Source organism: Pollicipes pollicipes, unplaced genomic scaffold (assembly GCF_011947565.3).
Source record: "Pollicipes pollicipes isolate AB1234 unplaced genomic scaffold, Ppol_2.1 Scaffold_4219;HRSCAF=4965_pilon_pilon_pilon, whole genome shotgun sequence".
NCBI lineage: Eukaryota > Metazoa > Arthropoda > Thecostraca > Pollicipedomorpha > Pollicipedidae > Pollicipes > Pollicipes pollicipes.
The window spans coordinates 7,956,035-7,974,073 of NW_023596448.1; the positions used below are offsets into that span (position 1 = coordinate 7,956,035).

General features: G+C 51.8%; 1 protein-coding gene across 1 annotated transcript; it reads right to left on the reverse strand.

Moving 5' to 3' along the window:
• Positions 1 to 3,969: 3,969 nt before the first annotated feature.
• Positions 3,970 to 17,593, reverse strand: LOC119095752 (2-oxoglutarate-dependent dioxygenase ucsF). The gene is made up of 4 exons (XM_037218607.1): positions 17,365 to 17,593; positions 15,562 to 15,872; positions 8,435 to 9,252; positions 3,970 to 4,952 (listed from the first exon to the last, which is right to left on the reverse strand). The coding sequence occupies exons 1-4, from the start codon at positions 17,399 to 17,401 to the stop codon at positions 4,667 to 4,669; spliced, it is 1,452 nt and encodes a 483-aa protein (XP_037074502.1). The 5' UTR covers positions 17,402 to 17,593; the 3' UTR covers positions 3,970 to 4,666.
• Positions 17,594 to 18,039: the final 446 nt, after the last annotated feature.

The following is an 18,039-nucleotide window of genomic DNA, read 5'->3' on the forward strand; positions in this document are numbered from 1 at the left end:
TTCTCAGACCCAGAAAGCCCATTAATCTATCATGCAGCTGTGGACCGATGATGTAAACAAACTGTGCCTTCAAACTTTTTGAGAACGTGTTCAATGTACGTGCCCGACACTTTCTCGAAAATCTGTATCAAATCCTTGATCCATGTCAAAGTGGGTTAAGGAAAAGCCAGTCTCATGCAGACAGGATCCGCTGTCTTACCAGCTTCAAGCAACGCGGCTTTGCTGCTAGATTTCAATCAGTAACAGCCTTTCTGGATTTGGCGGTTGCGCATGTAATTGTAAGCTGAACGACTCCTGTTTTAGACCCATAGCAGTGGGCTTCAAAGAAATCTTACAGAGCTTCTCAAATTTGTCCTCCACCCCCGTCATTACAAATTAGATGTCATTCTCGTGCCTTGCTCCTTCTCGTGTTTAGCCACGTGGTGTGTCCCAAGTCAGTGGGATTTCTCCCTCATTATTCATACATAGGATTTATCAGACGGGTCTACGATTGTCTTGATGCCCTGCTCCCATCTAAAAGTTCCTCACTCAATTTGGACACGCCATCTCGATCGCGAACGATATAGCCCTATCGTGCACGCACCTCTCCATGGGGCGAGCCCCAAAGGTACCCAAGAGGCCCTCGACGATATCAATGCCTTGGCAATACGTCGTTTCCGCCGTCAACTGCAGGATGACGCAGATAGCGTGGATTAAAGCAATTCCGGCTCAGCTGATATTTAGGCCTTCATTTCGGAGATTTCGACCGAGCAGCCGTCGTGCGAAGGTAACAAAAAACGTCAGCTGACATGGCGATTGATGAAGCTGCCATGATCTCAAGTCCAATTGTAATAGAGATCAAGCCAGATCAAGATCTGGAAATATATAGCTTCTTGCAAACACAACTTTGCCAAATGAACGTCATTTGTTTTCTGTAAACCATTTAGTCCAAAATGGTTATGGAACAAATACTATCTTGCCAAGGGCAAATATAACAAAACGTCAGTTGGGAGGTCATCTGAATAAGTGTCACAATTAGAAGATCTGTCTGTTGTGCAAAGCATGATACTATAAGTTTGCATGCATGAATTTTGACAGATGGAGCTTTCTCAAATTGCTACGATTTTCTTTAGGCCGGTTATTCCCAAAACGGTTATCCGAAGAATGCCGGGTGGCAAAGGTCGTTCAGTAGCGACTGGTGAAGCCTATGCTCGGCTTTTTATTCACCTTTCTTAAAATAATCTCCCACTAGCTCCACATGAAAGAATCGTTCAATGCCTTGCCTTCAAACATCATTCAACGGCGGCAAAGTTCCATAGCGCAGTTTACGTACTGTCTTCGGCACCACCGCCAACTACTGTCTCCGGTTTGTAATCCGCGTCCATCGCATCAAAGAAGACCGCAGAACGCACCAGCACATCTCCGTCCCGTCTCTCACGCGGTCTTAGGAGATATCAAGAAATACCCGTGTTCTTTACATATACACTGGTTTGATTCTATCAGATCACGAGTGTTGGCCCATTTATATGTACTCAGATAAATGGTGTTCCATTGTGCGACGTGGTGTGAATAAGATGGCGTAACGACCGTATTTGCCTTATAGTTTAAGGGCAAAACTGGCATTTTATCTGGACAACCATACACATACTCCGAATCACATTTTGAAATCGTGTTGAGCTCCTTCCTATTAGGGAAGTTCAAACACGATTCAAAATTATTCTTCGAATCGGCTGACGTGCGTGGCGCGATCAACCCATCTATCGTTCTCAGCATTCAACCCAGCGATCGTTCTCAATAGAACTGATCAACTTCCGGACCTGACCTCGCTTTCATCAGCACTGCCTTGAAGCATGATTCTCGAATTGGTCCGTTCCTTACCACTCCCCGGGAGCTGTTTTAACTCTTCGACCAACCGAGCTGTGCTCAGGAGCCCGCCGTGCTGAAGGCGGATTCCAAATATTCCACCATTCCAGACGGTATTTGGATTCGGCGAATATTTGAGCGCGAAAATGAGCATTGGAGTATTCATAAACACTTGAGGACCGACCAGAAAAGTACAACATGTTTATCAAGTACTCATCAGAATACCTGGTGTCTAACTCTGGTTCGGCTCACCAGAGTTAGTAGACCAACTCTGGTATGCCTGTGGTAGAAGTCAAGGGATCGAGCCCCTATGGCTTGTTATTTGTTGTCTTCGTTTATGCTCCAGATGGTTTTACTTATGATCATGGCATCACTTGTTACTTGTTAGCATGTTCTACTTGGAGTCAGTTTTGTTGTTTAGACAATACGGTGCTTAATGTTTCATTTACTGCATTCGTTTTGGACTAAGTGCTGCGAGTCTGCTCCGGCTTGAGTGAAAGCGGGGAGGTGATCTGCACCGCACAGCTCGTATAGCTTGAGCGTAGCGGACTCCCGCAAGATTGCGGTTAGAGCAACAATCTGCAAGATACTTGCAAAATACTCCTGCGTTAAGATCAAAGGATTTGCCACGTGCAATATGCCTTGGTATCCAAATAAAAATGTCAATTTTCCCGTGAACTGGAAGACAAGCACTGTCCTTAAGACCGTCTTATTCACACGCGTCGCAAGAAAATGACTGATTTTCCGTGCCGATTTCCGACGCCGGTCTTTGTTCTTGATCCAATATCCTCACAACGCCCAACGGAATCGGAAAATTCGGGTGCCATGTCATGGCTGGCATGCAGTCATCGGGGTGCGTAACCGTTACCTGACGTACAGGTACAGAGCATTATCATGCAGTATTCGGATGGTCCCGTGCTCTCTAGTGCCGAATTTCATTCCAAACGGGCTGCGTGCAGCCGCAAAGCTCCTTGCAACACAGCATTGCGTCTCCGGAATATATGTATATTCGTGACAGTTTTTATAAATGTGGTCCAAAACCCTTGAATGGACGGATTTCTGTGATCAGCGCTCACGCTTTGCAGTGCTTGTGTGAACCTTGACCCCCACCATCCGATCGCAAAACTCCAGGCAACGGCAGAATTTAGTGGCGAAAGCTTAGCGTGCCGCAATGCTCGGCACGGTCCGTCCTGCCCTTTGACGTCAACCTTCAGCGGGACCGCTGCCACCGGCCGCAGGCCATGCCTGTCAAGGGCAAATTTCTTACATTTATGTTATTATTATCACAGATGTTCTGTCCTTCACGCACGAAATTGAGCGGTCACTTGATTGCATATAGCCGGCATAGGATTAAGCGGTCAGTGGCCTGGCGTGTGTCCCAAATTTTGGAAGTCCTGTTTCAGGTGTGAATGGTTTTATTAGAGATGCCCGCTTAGGCTCACATCATCAATGTGTATTTTATTTACAGACTGATGCACACACCGGTAACATCTTTAATACCAATAAAACACAACATAACCAGAGTGTGTCTCCTAAAAACCATTGTATGAACATGCCGGGGCAGCATGCCTCCCGAAAAAAATGATCTAGGTGTTCCATGTCAGGCAACCAATCAGTTATGTAGCTTAGAATAGCCATGAGCCGAGATGTTCTTGTGCAGCCATCATCTGAGAACCGTGGTACATAAATGTGTCCCATGATACCATGAATGTGTCCGATGTCCCAGAAGCATTCATACCAGAACGGAATCCTTCGAGGCAAACCTTGATTGCCATTACTCTCTCGGCGCGAGGCGCAAGGCGGATAGGTGCTTTGGAGGATGTGCGTTAAGTCTGCGAAAGCAGCGTGTTCTACAACCAAAACAATCTTTCTTGTTGATCGCAAACACCTAACTTCGATAGATTCTAAAATCGGATAGATTGTTTCATTCGTGTGTATTCGTGTGTGTAAGGCTCAAGTGCATTTGACCCTCCTTACCTGCAATGCTGGGCGGTTCAAGTGCCCCAAGTTCGGGTGCCTCATTGTATGTGGGGATTGAGGCCCGAAACGTTGGCTTCTTCTCTCTTCAGCCCAATAAGACTGTCGTAAGCATACATATCTGTATTGACTGATACGCAGTTCGGGGTTTGAAACAATCTATATTGCACAGATGAAATTACCGACACACATGCTGAAAGTGTACGGTGATACATGTAGGTGTAATCGCTAGGGGAGGGTCAAACTTGACACAAAGCCGTCAGACTTCAATGCAAGGTTTTGAACAGGCTAAATAATATCTGCGTTTATATAATCCATGGATGTACGATAAACAGCTAAAGATCATTAGAACAACGATATGATATTTCGCTCTTTGCCTCAACCATGGCACAACAGGACCACAAATCTCATTTAAGACGTCTTGCAAAGTACCTCCTTTGTGTCTTATTGCACACTTTGTAAGGAAATACGCTATGTCACGAAAAAAACTGCTAAAATAACCCGCGCTTAAACGAAAAAGTGGTGTCGTTTTCCTTCAGATGGCGGAGACGTTTGCGCGTGGAAGTGCGCAAAACTGCAGCTGCTTGGCTGAGGGCTATGCCTACCCTGACTTTTGCTTACCGTTTCCTATGCTATCTTTCTTCGGCGATATCCGTTCTGTTTCCACATCCATTTGCCTAATCGACATGTTCTCTGCTTCGCGACATCAACACCCGTTCTGCCTTTCCTCTCTTCCCACCACCACGCCGCCTGAATGACCGCAGTTCTTCTCCGCTCCGCTCAGGCAACACCGGCCGCCTTGTCCGGCCAGCGCTCGCGCAGCTCCACGGCGCCGCCGCGCCGCCGCTCACTGCTTCCGCAGCCGCGAGGCGAAGGCTGGGTACGTCTTCGCGAACTTGCGGCGGAGCGCCTCGCCGGCGTTGACGGCCGCGAAGCGCGGGTCTCCGTCCAGCGGGCGCACTAGGACGTCATCGTCGGGCTCGACGAACATGGCGATGGACTGTCGGGCGCGACGGCGCAGCGCCTCCTCCTTCGGGATGACGACGCGGTGCTTGGTGGCGCGCAGGCGGCCCGAGGACCACGTCTCCATCAGGTCACCGACGTTGACGAGGATCGTGTCGGGCACGGGCGGGGGCCGGCGTCCAGACGCCGTCGGCCGTCTCCACCTGCCGAGTGTGGGGGGGGGGGGGGCACGGTCAGCTTGGGTGGTGACGGGGTCGTGTGGGCGTCGACGTGGTGGCTCAACCGGGGTAGTTTGGGGTCACCTGTGTGGTGTTGGGCTCACCAGGGTAGTTTGGGGTCATCTGTGTGGCATCGGGCCCACCAGGATAGCACAAGGGCGTCGTGATGGTGACACTGGCGACAGGGCTTTTTCTGTGTGACAAAGTTAGCGAAAGAGCTACCATGGCAATGTGGGGACACCAGTGTTGCAAGGGTCGTTCCAGAGCGCGCGTGACACCGTAAGGGTTAAGGACAAGAGTTATCCGGAGGATCTGATTGGGAGGGATGATGGCAGCCTGGTGCAAGGGTGGCATCAGGTAGGCTGAGAGAGAGAGAGAGAGAGAGAGAGAGAGAGAGAGAGAGAGAGAGAGAGAGAGAGAGAGAAAGAAAGAGAGAGAAAAAAAGGAGGGAGAGAGAGGGGGAGAGAGAGGAAAGGAGGGAAGAGAGGGAGAGAGAGAGCCGCATCTGTGCGAGACAGCAATCTTGCCCTTCCGTGTCTTGTCATGCTCATAAAACCTTTCAACTGAAAATAAGCCAGAGAAGATCATGTGTACAGTGGCTGCGACAATGGCTTGAGGTTTGCTAGTCAAATTTGGCTTGTGAGTTTAAATCTTTCGATGAAGTGTGTGTGTGTGTGTGTGTGTGTGTGTGTGTGTGTGTGTGTGTGTGTGTGTGTGTGTGTGTGTGTGTTGTGTGTGTGTGGTGTGTGTGTGTGTGTGTGTTGTGTGTGTGTGTGTGTGTGTGTGTGTGTGTGTGTGTGTGTGTGTGTGTGTGTGTGTGTGTGTGTGTGTGTGTGTGTTGTGTGTGTGTGTGTGTGTGTGTGTGTGTGTGTGTGTGTGGTGTGGTGTGTGTGTGTGTGTGTGTGTGTGTGTGTGTGTGTGTGTGTGTGTGTGTGTGTGTGCTCTGTTACATTGATCCTGACTTGGCCCCGTATGGCGGCGTGGTAGGTATGAACCTACAGATTGATCTTGTATGCCATTTGGTTACACAACAGAGCTAATGAAGCTTCCTTCTGATCATGCACAATCTCCAGAAGGCTCATTCATCATCAGCACAATAAACTGCAGAGCTGTGGCCTTGCATCAATGTTGACTCCGACCACATGTCCAATTGCGATGGCAGTCGTGCAGGTATTGCACTTGGCCTAAATGCATTGTTAATGACGCCCCTGACGAAATCCCACACATTTCACGCCTTTATCCCACGCACGGCGGTCCATCGCGGCACCAACAGCAGCTGCAGTATTTCCACCTGAGTTGATGACCACACAAACGACCGCACTTCCCGCCCGGCCTGCACTGCCAGACCACTCTCACAATGACGAAGCCGGTCATAATTCGCGTCCGATGGCCGCCGGAGTGCCGTTAGAGGCTCGTGACACGGGCGGGGCGCCCTCCCACCGTCCCGGACCGCTGCCCGGTGATAACTCGGGATCAGCTCGTGGCGGGCGCCCTCCCGGGCCTCTCCGGGGGAGGCCCCCGCGCGGGGGTCGTCCGGAGACCTCGGAGCGGCGCGATCGGTGTGCAGCGGAGGGTCTGTGATCGTGCCGCCGGCAGGGACACGTGAATATGGCCATGGACGTTCAAATATTCAAGCTCTTTTTATGTATATTGCAGAGGTACTTCTACCCCGTTGTAGCCCGAGTGCTTCTGTTGGTACCTGTCTGATGTGACATGTGGCGGGGTAGGTCAGAAACCACGCCACATCAGCGGTGTGGGCAGTTTCACTCGTTAACAGCCTGACCAAGTATGCCCAAGACACCGCCAGCGTACGTCACGCCCAAAAGGGTGACCATACCCGGGCAAGTCCGATGAGCCACATAGGGCCGCTCGTGAAGCCTGTCTTGGCCACAAATGGCGGCCGTAATAACATTGCCACTCACCGCCGCTAACCACTAACTTTGCACATTGCCACATTGACACTGACATTGCTACATCACTTTTTTTTTTCTTTTTTGTGCCATTGGCATGTGGGGCTGTTATTTTTGGCCATTACAGTGCCATGTTTCTAAAAATTATTAAAATGTCCTCACTACTGTCCATCCTCCACCCCACCCCACCCCATCCCCCTTCCCGCCCCCTTCCAATCGCTGGTGCCGTCTGTGCCGTGCAGCCTCGCCGCGGGTCGCCGGGAGGCCGGGGCACGGCTCGAGTAAATCAGCCGGGCTGGTCACATGTCGCCACGGCCGATCGCTGCAGATAGCGCTGAGGGGCTGTCAACCCCCGCCGAGGCACGAGGTCGCCGCCCCACCCCGTGATGCAAGGCCTGGCGCGGAGAGGTGGACAGGCTCGGGCCGTCGCAGACGGCGTGCGAACCGCTGCTTTTTGCAGCCGAATAACTGACTCTCTGTCAGGATGACCTGATCGCCACTGAGCTTGTGTAAGCTGCGCTGCAGTTAGTGGTGTAGTCGGTTATATCTTCCACGCAATTGCGGATCCTTTGCGGATCATCAAGGTCATGAAAGCTGCCAAACGTTCTGGATGGGGCATCATGTCTTTCGGTCCGCAAGCTCAACGAGAACATGTGGCAAATGGGTTATTCTGTTCAACATGGCGTCCCTTCGCTTCGGGGGCATGATGTGTGTGCGTGATATCGATAGCATCGTCATAATGATAACAATTTAGTCGGAAGACGGCCACGTAGTCTGAGGACGGTCACGTCGCCTGAAGACGGCCACGTAGTCTAAAGACTTAGAGTTGCACGCAGCTCTCGAAATGCGGGCGTTTTTGTGTGAAAGTGCGTTAGGTGTCTTACCATAAACCTAAAAAACGGTGAGAATAGTGGCACTCAGTGGCACTCAGCCGCCAGCACGCCCAAAGAAGACGGAAACATTCCGAACCTAGCCCCTCTGAAACGCTTTGGACAGTCGTCAACATGTCGTTTGTGCTGTTCCATTTCTCCGGCTTAGGTAATAGTGGGTTGTTCTGTCGAAGATTCTGTGCATTACTAACAACTATAGGTCACGGCGTCCGATGGTGAGCACTTCCTGGCGGTCATCTATGTGCAAAAGAATCTACATTGTCTAGAGTTGCAACCTGGTGTTGGGCAGAGCTGTGTCCAAAAGATTATCGAATGTCACACTCCTCTTGAACAAGCTCCGGCCAGTGTATGAAAGGCAATAACTACCAATCATTGTCCAAGGTGATGGGCAATTCTCGCCCACGACAGCCACCAGCTGTCGAGGCGTGTAACTGAACAGGCAGAAAAACTGTGTGCCTGGACAGCCCGAAACCTTAAAGGAGACATGGCATCCCTACAGTACCATCAATGTACGATTAATTATGTGTGATTAATTATGTTATGTACGATTAATTATGTCTGATGTACTATTTATGTAGCCCGATTAAGAGAATATATGTCCGAAATAGAAACAAATATCATGTTAAGAACGAACACCTCATTTCCGAACACAGCGCGGCTCCTGACCTCGAGTCCGCCGAGCTCGTCCTGGAAGAGCAGCGTCATGGTGCCGTAGTCGGTGTGTGAGGCGCAGCGCACCGCGCCCGGCGCCACGGTCGCTGGCACCGGCGGGTAGCTGAGCACGCGCAGCGCCGCGCAGCCGCCGTGGCGCAGCATCCGCCGGTGGCCGGCCGTGAGTGCGACCGGCGGCAGCGGCTCAGCGCCGCGCACCTGCTGCTCCCCAGCAGGGTGACCGTCTTCAGTCCGGAGACATTCGGCCCGCTGACTGTCCCCAGTTTGGTGATCTTCAGCGGGCCGATTGCCCCCAGTCTGGAGAAATTCGGCTCGCGGATTTTCTCCATTTTGGTGACATTCGGCTCGCTGACTCTCTCCAGATTGGTGATCATCAGCGGGCGGATTGTCTCCAGTCTGGAGGTCTCCAGCTGGCCGATCGCTCCCAGTCTGGTGACATTCGGCCCGCTGATTGTCTCCAGTTTGGTGATCTTCAGCGGGCAGATCGTCTCCAGTCTGGAGATCTTCAGCGGGCCGATTGCCCTCAGTCTGGTGACATTCGGCCCGCTGTCTGTCTCCAGTTTGGTGATCTTCAGCAGGCGGAGTATCTTCAGTCTGGTGACATTCAGTCAGCTGAGCAGTCGGCCGGTTCCCAGACAGCTGCTGGGACCTGTCTGCCGGCTGCTCCTGGACCAGCGCCTCCTGCAGCGCAGCCAGCAGTCGGTCGCTGAGCTTGCAGCAGGCCAGCGCCAGCTTCTCCAGCTGCTGGCTGAAGCCCGGCATCACGGCGTCTGGGTAATCCTAAAAGGGGCCACATGTCAACAGCAGTGGTCATTCGTCGGCAGAAGCGTTCGCCACTGAGGCTGTGGCTCGCTGGTGTTCATTCTGCAGGGTAGAGCATGAACATAAACGTCCTCGTTACAGACTCACACGCTTACGCACATTTGTGGGTACGAATGCTGGTCCACATGGCTACATGCTCACATTCAGGTCTTATGATGCACGTACAGTTGGGAAAGGCAATGCGATTCTAACTGAGCGATGAGCTTAAGCTTACGAGGTATGGATGGAATAAGTACATCGATAGGATGCCACCTTGTCAATTCCATTACTTACAACAAACTTTTCAAGTGCGGCATATGCCCATGGAACAGACCTCATCTGGTTGCAATACCAATGGATTAATACACGTCTAACATTATCAGCGACATCACGCCCCTCGAGCTTTTCGAAAAGTGTTTTATGAACTCTCCGTCAAACGCTTTCCTAGCGTTGAGGAAGCAAGTGAAAACAGTACTATTCAATGCTTTGTGAACCGATACTTTTGTGACCAGTTCGATAACACTAATAAAGCCGAACTGATTGTCATGACTTGCGAGTTGCAGCTGAGCTCGTTGAAATGGAATTAGCTCAGAACACTTTTCTCAAAACGTAGGTGAGTGTACCGTGACGTTGGTTTTCCTTGGATGCATTGTAATCCAGCTTTGTCTCGAACAATGGAAGCCAGTGCATTATTACCAACATTGCAACAGTGCAACAGTGCGACACTGTGTTCGGGACACCCAATGCACTGGTGTTTGAGAAACATACAGAACTGCAAACAAGCGCTTGCGAGCATATTTTAAGCCCTCTGCGAAAGTTCCAAGTAGATCATTCGCTTTGTTTTCGCTAAGATCCCCTATCATTCTCTCATTCAGTTTCACCATTTGTGACTCTTACTTCCTCCGGGGACGATGAGACAGTACCTCAAGCTGACTTAAAATGTGTATGGGTACAAAATGACTATTGTATTCGGCGCGTCCTCAGACACCAACAAACAAGAACGACTTCGAGACAGCTAAACAGGCTTTTATACTGCTATTGCCACAACTCCGCTACTGCTTGCATCCACAATTAATAGCCGTTATAATAGGGGCCATCCACAAATTACGTTATGCATGTTTCGACATTCATGTTTGCCGTTTACCCCTGCTACCCACTGTTACGCTGGACGAAGCCTCTCCCCCTACCTCGTTACGCTGTGTTAAATGCAACTTCCCAAAACATAATGTTTGTTCGGCCTCAAATCGAGCTAGAGGGGCGAATTAAAGACGAGCGTATCGCTCGTCCTATGAGAAAACCAACGAGATCTGGCTTTAGGGTTTTGAAGCATTTTGAAAATGGACTACCCTGGCCACGCTTGAGCGTAAAGTTACCCTGTCCCCCCTCCACTCTTCCACATTTCGGTTACGCTCTATCAATTCGCTCACCAACATATGCGTAACGTAATGTGTGGGCTGTCCAATAGGATTATTGTTGAAACTCAGCGCTTTTATTTCCTTCCCAAACGGTCCTGGATTACAATCAGCCAGTTTCATTGCGAGTGGAGCATTTTTCAGCCTTGCTTACGTCGCTTCGCGAACCAGATTGCGTACTTACATCCAGTTTTTTTTTGCTTTTATGCATTTCAAGGAGTCTTTGGAGTTGCATTCATTTGTACTCCTCGTGTGTTTCGCGACACCATATAGAGGTCTGCTATATGGAGGCTTCAACCAGGTTTATCGTTGAATTTAAACTGATCTGATGCATTTGAGCCCGTTCCCCCTGCTGGCTCCGGACATGCAAGAGTTGCGTCGTAAACAATTTGGACAGTAGTAAAATGTGTCAAAGTACTAAATCACTACAGCTTAAACTAATGCATCGAATCGATCAAACAATGTTGACCTATTTAAGCATCTGATTCAAGATGGTGTCACCCTGCTTACCATTGGTCATTTGCTTAATCGCTCCATAACATTATAAGGCGTTTTGTTTATCGCCGACAGCTGTAATCGAATCTGGCATGTAACTGGGTTTTAGCTGAGTGTTGATTGGATGCGACCTTCAGTGTATAAATCATGATGTACATCGAGTTCGCGTACAGCATAATGAAATATGTACTAGACGCTCCGTGCTCCAGCCTGGAGTCAGTCCTCTATGGAACACTAACAAATGTACGGCTGGTTTCAGGTAGCATCCCTCTAACCGACAGGTTAATTTCCCGCGGCAATCTGCAAAAGCCAGTCGCGAACACTTGCACTCCAGTCTCCGAAAACATCGAAACACAAAATTTCCAGTTCGATTGACATTTCATTGACATGGTTTACGCAACGAAATGATCGTGCAGTTTTTGTCATTCGTGATTAGTTCTACGTCCGGTCACTAACTAATGTTTGAATTCAATGGATACATTTTCAAGGACCAATATACCCCGGTAAACTGTGCTTACAATGAACTGCAGCCCTCTCTGACGGGCAAGTTCGAATCAAACATGCTGGAGTGTCAGTGGGAAAAAGTCATGTCATGCCCTATGCCAGGAAAAAATTGCGCAAACTGTTCCGGCAGAACAAGTTGCACTGTCAGCCAAGGTCAGGCAAACGATTCCCCATTGTTCTTAGATAGCCATCCCGACGAACGGACCTGTAGCTCACGGTGCGTAGATGGCAGGCCCCGACAGCAACAGTCATTTAGCCCCACTGTGGCTGTCCTGTCCGCGCCGCTGTTTCGGTCCGATGCCACTGTCGCGCATAGTGTTCTGGGGCCATACGTCTTCTCGCACGAATAGCGACGAATCTTTGCATTCGCAGGTTATGTGCTGCGATCTGTAGGACTTCTGCTTTGTCTAAATAAACAGCACGTTTATATAGACATATAGACAGATGGACACCAGATCAACACAGAGCCACGAAGGCCCATCAAGATTGGTCCACCCCATGTTTCGCACCCATCATTGACACTAAGTTTACCACCTGACCTGCCTGAATCTAGCTATAAATGAGATTCTTAGACCAACAGAACTTGTTCCAATGGTTTTTAAATATTGCTAGGGCGGGACTTCCTACAACTTCGTTTGGCGGTCCGTCCCAATGATTCACTTCTCTTCGACTTAGCAACATCTACCTCTTCATAGTTCTGCTCCTACCTTTTGCTAATTGTAACTGGTTTCCTCTAAGTCTCGGCCTAATTTCCAGTGCTCCTTGGAGATCTATCTTGTCTATTCCTTTCTTGAATGCCTCTATCAGATCTTCTCTAAGTCTCTGCCCAGCCGATCTAAACTTTTTTGGAAGCATGGGGACCAAGTCTGCACTCAGTACTCTAGGTGTAGTCTAACGTAAGGAAAGTGCAACTTTTGCCAACAATCCTACTCTTGCAATGGACGATTACTTTCTTCTTTGCTTTACTTTTACTTCCTTCTTTTCTCTTCCAAGTATCGCTGCGCCCACTCCCGGCGTTACATCCCAGGGAAACCCGGAGCCCAACAAACCGGCGTATAACTGCCTCCATAGTCGTATGGTGGCTGGACCGGTCTCGCCCGTCTTCCCGTGGCAAAGCTATATGTTCTTATAGTGCACCGGCTTACTAGCGCACTTTTTGCTTCGGAATCTTCTTGCGCTTCCGGCTCAGTCTGTCTACCTTGAAAAATGTCTTCCTCCGGCACTTTCAGCTGACTGTCATAGAAAATCGTTGAAAATCCCAGCGCAGAAGGCTGAGTCGCTGAGGCCGTATTTTCCTCGACGACTGTAGACCCCGTTTGCGGAGGATGCGCAAAACGTACTGGGCTAGCTGTGACTGCACTGGGCATGTGTCACCGCCGACGGGGACGTGTGATGGCGCCACTGTGAAGTGGCCCGTCTTCAGCCGCACAGAGGAAGATCAGTAGGCGGCGCTGCCTACCAAGGAGGAATCGGGTAGGTGGCGCTGTAAGTCAAAAACATCATGGCTTTTTACAGCCCCCCCCCCCCCCCCCCTTACGGGATGCGGGGAATATTTCTTTTTAATGCGCTCATCTAAGCCATGAATGATTTGCCACTACTCCTGACTTGGCTGGACAGACAAAATGAAACTTCGTGAACGGAGCACGACCTTGTTTTGGCTTACAACCGTGCATCAAACACTTGTGCGATTTGGAGCGGCGACTGTTTATATCGATGTTAAAAGCCAATGAGGACAGCAATTCAAAGTGAAAAATGCAAAGAAAATAAAAGACAGCATACATGATGCGCATCTAGTCTACTTACTTCCGCAAATCTGGAAGAAATGTCACAGTTACACGGCGCACGTGCCTCTAGCACTCGTCCTCTCCGAGACACAAGAGACGGAGCTGCGACACAACATCCGGACGAGATCTGGCAAGTGTCCAACCTCGCATTACGAGCTCCTTCTGAACATCAGATACAGCGGTGTGGTGTTACTCCATCTGGCAGTCCAGCGCTCTCTTCTGCAGCCTGGTTGAGCCATTGTGTTGACAGCGGCCGAGTACGATTCCCGGAAACACCCACCCGACCTTGACACCTCTACCCAGCGACTGGTGCTGCCTGAAGGGGTCGCATGGCTCAGTAGGTGGCTGTGAGGTGTCCCATCTCACCGCACAGCACAGCCAGTGAGGTTGAAATGCTGCGTGGCCACAACGGTATAACGAAGTGCTCAGCAGTAAGCGAAAAACGGTACCGAATTGAAGAGAAAAAAAAACGAGCTGGACCACCGTAACGGACCGATGGATGGTGGTGGTTGCGCAAGTCGTTCAAATGTTCCCTACGGCTCTGTTGCGACCTGCCGTCGTGTTTAAATAACACCTATCATCCAGAACGCACGACTGATGTGAAATGCCCGTGATGGGACATCCCGGGCTCACACAGCGAGTGAATCTCATAGCCCAATTCATAGCCGTACACTAATACAGTCTCAGTCGTAGTTTATGTAACGACTTAATATGTGAATTGCTTTTCCTGGGTGCGTCTGTTCACTCGCTACCTGAAGGCAGTCATGCGTGAGCTTCCGTCGGCATACGTGCATCGCTGTCGGGGCGGTCGGTTTACACGAGAACTATACGACTCAAAGAATAATTCACATTCCATGTGAGTGCACATGAGAGCAGGTGACGCTAAAAATTGTCTCCCGCAAAACTTATTGCCCCGCCACTGCATCCTGCCATGCTGCGTGAAAAACGCTCGCATACAGCATCATTCCTATCGGAATGAGGGAATCTAATCGCAAAACCACAAGTGTTGGAATATGAGGATTTAGCGTTATGTGGGCATGTGATGTTGGCGAAGGGCGGATCTGTCGAAATTCAACTTGTCTTAACTAGCACTTGCATTGTCTATTTCTAGATGCTGAATGCGTTTTGACAAGTGTGGCTGCGGTTCACCTAATCTCACAAAAATAATTTCATGTTAAATATTTCGCCATCAAGACAACATTGTTTTGTATATCGCAACACCCACATTTCTCGGCATTCTTCGGCCTTGTCCGCATTGCGGGACGTTGCGATAGCTGATATTTCTAGACGTTTCTAGACGCTCTCGTCATGGGTTTATCAGGCGTGCGTACAACTCTGCAACTGCGCACTAACGATGCCTCCAGACGACTCTAGCCAGGGCTGGGCGGGGAGAGAACCTGAGTCATTGCGCATGACGCAAACTTACGCAACAAAGGCGAACCCCAGCGTGTTGAGTGCAGAGGATCGCACGTGTGGATGTCCACGCATTATCCGGGGACAGATAGCGCGAGGTTGACAGGAAGAGAGCGAAACAAAAGACAAAAGAAGACAAGCAGAAAGAGGGAAAGAGAGAGAGGGGGGAGGGAGAAAGACAGAGAGAGAGAGAGAGAGAGAGAGAGAGAGAGAGAGAGAGAGAGAGAGAGAGAGAGAGAGAGAGAGAGAGAGAGAGAGAGAGTGAGAGTGAGAGCAACAAGAGGAGGGCAGCTGGTTCCATCCAGAGGGCAGTCGGTTCCATCCAGAGGGCAGTCGGTTCCATCCAGAGGGCAGTCGGTTCCATCCAGAGGGCAGTCGGTTCCATCCAGAGGGCAGTCGGTTCCATCCAGAGGGCAGTCGGTTCCTCCCTGCCCGCTGATCCCGCCCGCTCGCCTGCCCGCTCTCCAGACACTCTCGCCTCTCCAGCCCCCAGCCCTACTGGCCTGCCCAGTCCATCCGCCTCCCCCGTCCACGCCATTCCAGCTCACACCTCTGTCCTCTCCTGTCACAGCCACTGCCCCACCCCTGCCAGAGCCGCTATCTGACCTTCCCTGCCAGCGCTCCACCTCCCCCGTCTTCTAGCTCAACCTTTCCCTGCCAGAGCTGTTCCCCCGCCTCACCTCGCCGAATATGTGGAAATCGTAGCACTCCTTGAGGTCGAGCAGGTCGACATCGGCGCGCAGCCTGCCCGTGTTCTCCCCGCCAACCGGCGTGTAGCCGTTGTAGCCGGTGCGCGCGAAGCGCTCGAAGCGCAGCTTCGACGCTTCGTCCAGCGCGAAGAAGGCGCGCGCGGCGGTGAACGTGTCTGCCTGCAGGCTGAGGGGCACGCCGTGGCCGCGGAGGTAGGCGAAGCCCGTCAGGCGGAAGGCGCGAACGATGTCGGAGCCGACGGTGAGCAGCGACGCCTGGGAGGGCGTCGACGACGGCAGCGCTGCAGCAGAGGGAGAGCCAGAGGAGTGTATGGGGAGTCAGAGGACGGGGCAACGCCTGAGATGGCATCAACTACGGCAGAGCCACGGCAGATGGAGAGTCAGAGGAGTGCATGGGGAGTCAGAGGACGGGAGCGACGCCTGAGAGGGCGTCAACGACGGCAGAGCCACGGTAGATGGAGAGTCAGAGGAGTGCATGGGGAGTCAGAGGACGGGAGCGACGCCTGGCGGGCCGACAATGACGACGGCGCTACAGCAGAGGAAAAGTCAAGGGAGTCAAGGGGAGTCAGAGGGCGGGAGTGACGCCTGAGTGGGGGTCAACGACGGCAGAGTCACGGCAGATGGAGAGTCAGAGGAGTGCATGGGGAGTCAGAGGACGGGAGCGACGCCTGAGAGGGCGTCAACGACGGCAGAGCCCCGGCAGATGGAGTCAGAGGAGTGCATGGGGAGTCTGAGGACGGGAGCGACGCCTAAAGGGCCGACAACGACGGCAGCGCCGCAGCAGAGGGAAAGCCAAGGGAGTCACGGGGAGTCAGAGGGCGGGAGCGAGCCCTGAGAGGGCGTCAACGACGGCAGTGTCACGGCAGATGGAGAGTCAGAGGAGTGCACAGGGCAGTCAGAGGCACATGATGTAGGAGCAAGGGAGAGCAGCGACATCCGAGAGTGTTATAACAACGGTAGCGCCGCGTCAGTTGGGAATCGGGGAAATGTGGCGGAAAAGTCTGGGGGAAAGAAATGATATCTGAGCTCAAGATGACAAGAGTGCTGTGATGCAGTGGTAAAGTTATCTGTTTGAACTGTGACACGTGGAAGGGCGTTGTAGTCCGGAAGAGTGGTGTGAAAGGAGCCGGGCGGAGAAGCAGAGAAGGAGACTGCGGCAGTCAATTCTGACATGAATGGGAGAGGGCCAGGAAAGGTAAACTGAAGGTGAGCAAAGGAAAGATGGGGACGTCAGGGGAGTCAGGACGGGAAGTGGGAAGGGTAGCCGTGGGGTCAAGGGAGAAGATGGCCATCTTGAAGATGGTGTCACGCAGGTCAGCACAGATGTGAGAAAGGAGAGGAAGATCTGAGTCATGAGAGAGAACAGCCAGGGTAGAGAAAGGTCAATAACAGGGGAAGTTAGGCGATTTCAGGGGAACGAGTCGTGACACGTTGATGGTAAGGTATGCTGAGGGTGTACTGCGGGGGCTGGGGTTAATACCTACGTCACAGTGCCCTTTACGGTGTGTTGCATGATCGATGCGCCAATGAACAACACGCTTCCCAATGCCCGCATCGCTGCACGGACCTGGTGACGACCGCTGCCTGTTTTAACACGCATTGGCTTCCCGAGATCGATAAGCCGACGGGAGAACCTCGACAGCTCTGGCAAGAGTAAACGAAGAAATGGCAACAGAACACACTGGAGCCTACCAGAAGTGCTCATCATGGCTGTCCTTTCATCGAGCTGAGCTGCGCACCTTACGTTCAGCATGCGCCCCCGTCCAGCCTTACCGATTTCACTAATGTCAATGATCTGTATCTTGGCCATGGTGGTTGACGTCTTCCTCGCACTCGACTGCGGCTGGCCGTGGCCGGTCTGACAGAAGCCGCCTCTCGACTGCGGCTGGCCGTCGCCGGTCTGACAGAAGCCGCCTCTGCGGCGGCGCCGGGCACCGATTTAATCTCCCCCACCAGCCGACGCTGCGGGGGCGGCGCGCGCGCGACCTGCGCCCAGCCCCCCGCCCGCGTCGGCTGTTGACTGGCCGACTGCCCCGCTGCCCCGCCGGCGGGAGGCAGCTGGTCGCGGGCGGCCCGACAGCCAGAGGCGCCGCCAGGAGCGCCACCCGGAGAGTAGCCAATGAAATGTGGGTGCACTCCGTGAATGCCACAGGACCGCTTGATTGAGCTCCCCGTCGTTGAGGTTCACAGGGCCGGTGAGAGACTGCTGGGAGGACTGAAGGTGACAGGGACGAGAGATGCGAGAGAGTGATGCAAGGAAAACACAACGCTTTCTATCCGGTCGTGGACTTGGCCTGGATAACGTTAAAATCCTTCACTACGTGTCAGACTTCTGCCCGCACTGCGGCGGAAGCCACCAGAATAGCGATGACAAGCAGACGGGCGGTTAAATCGATGCCGCGGAATGTTCTCGACGGTGCTCACGGTGTGTAATCGATATCCCTCAAT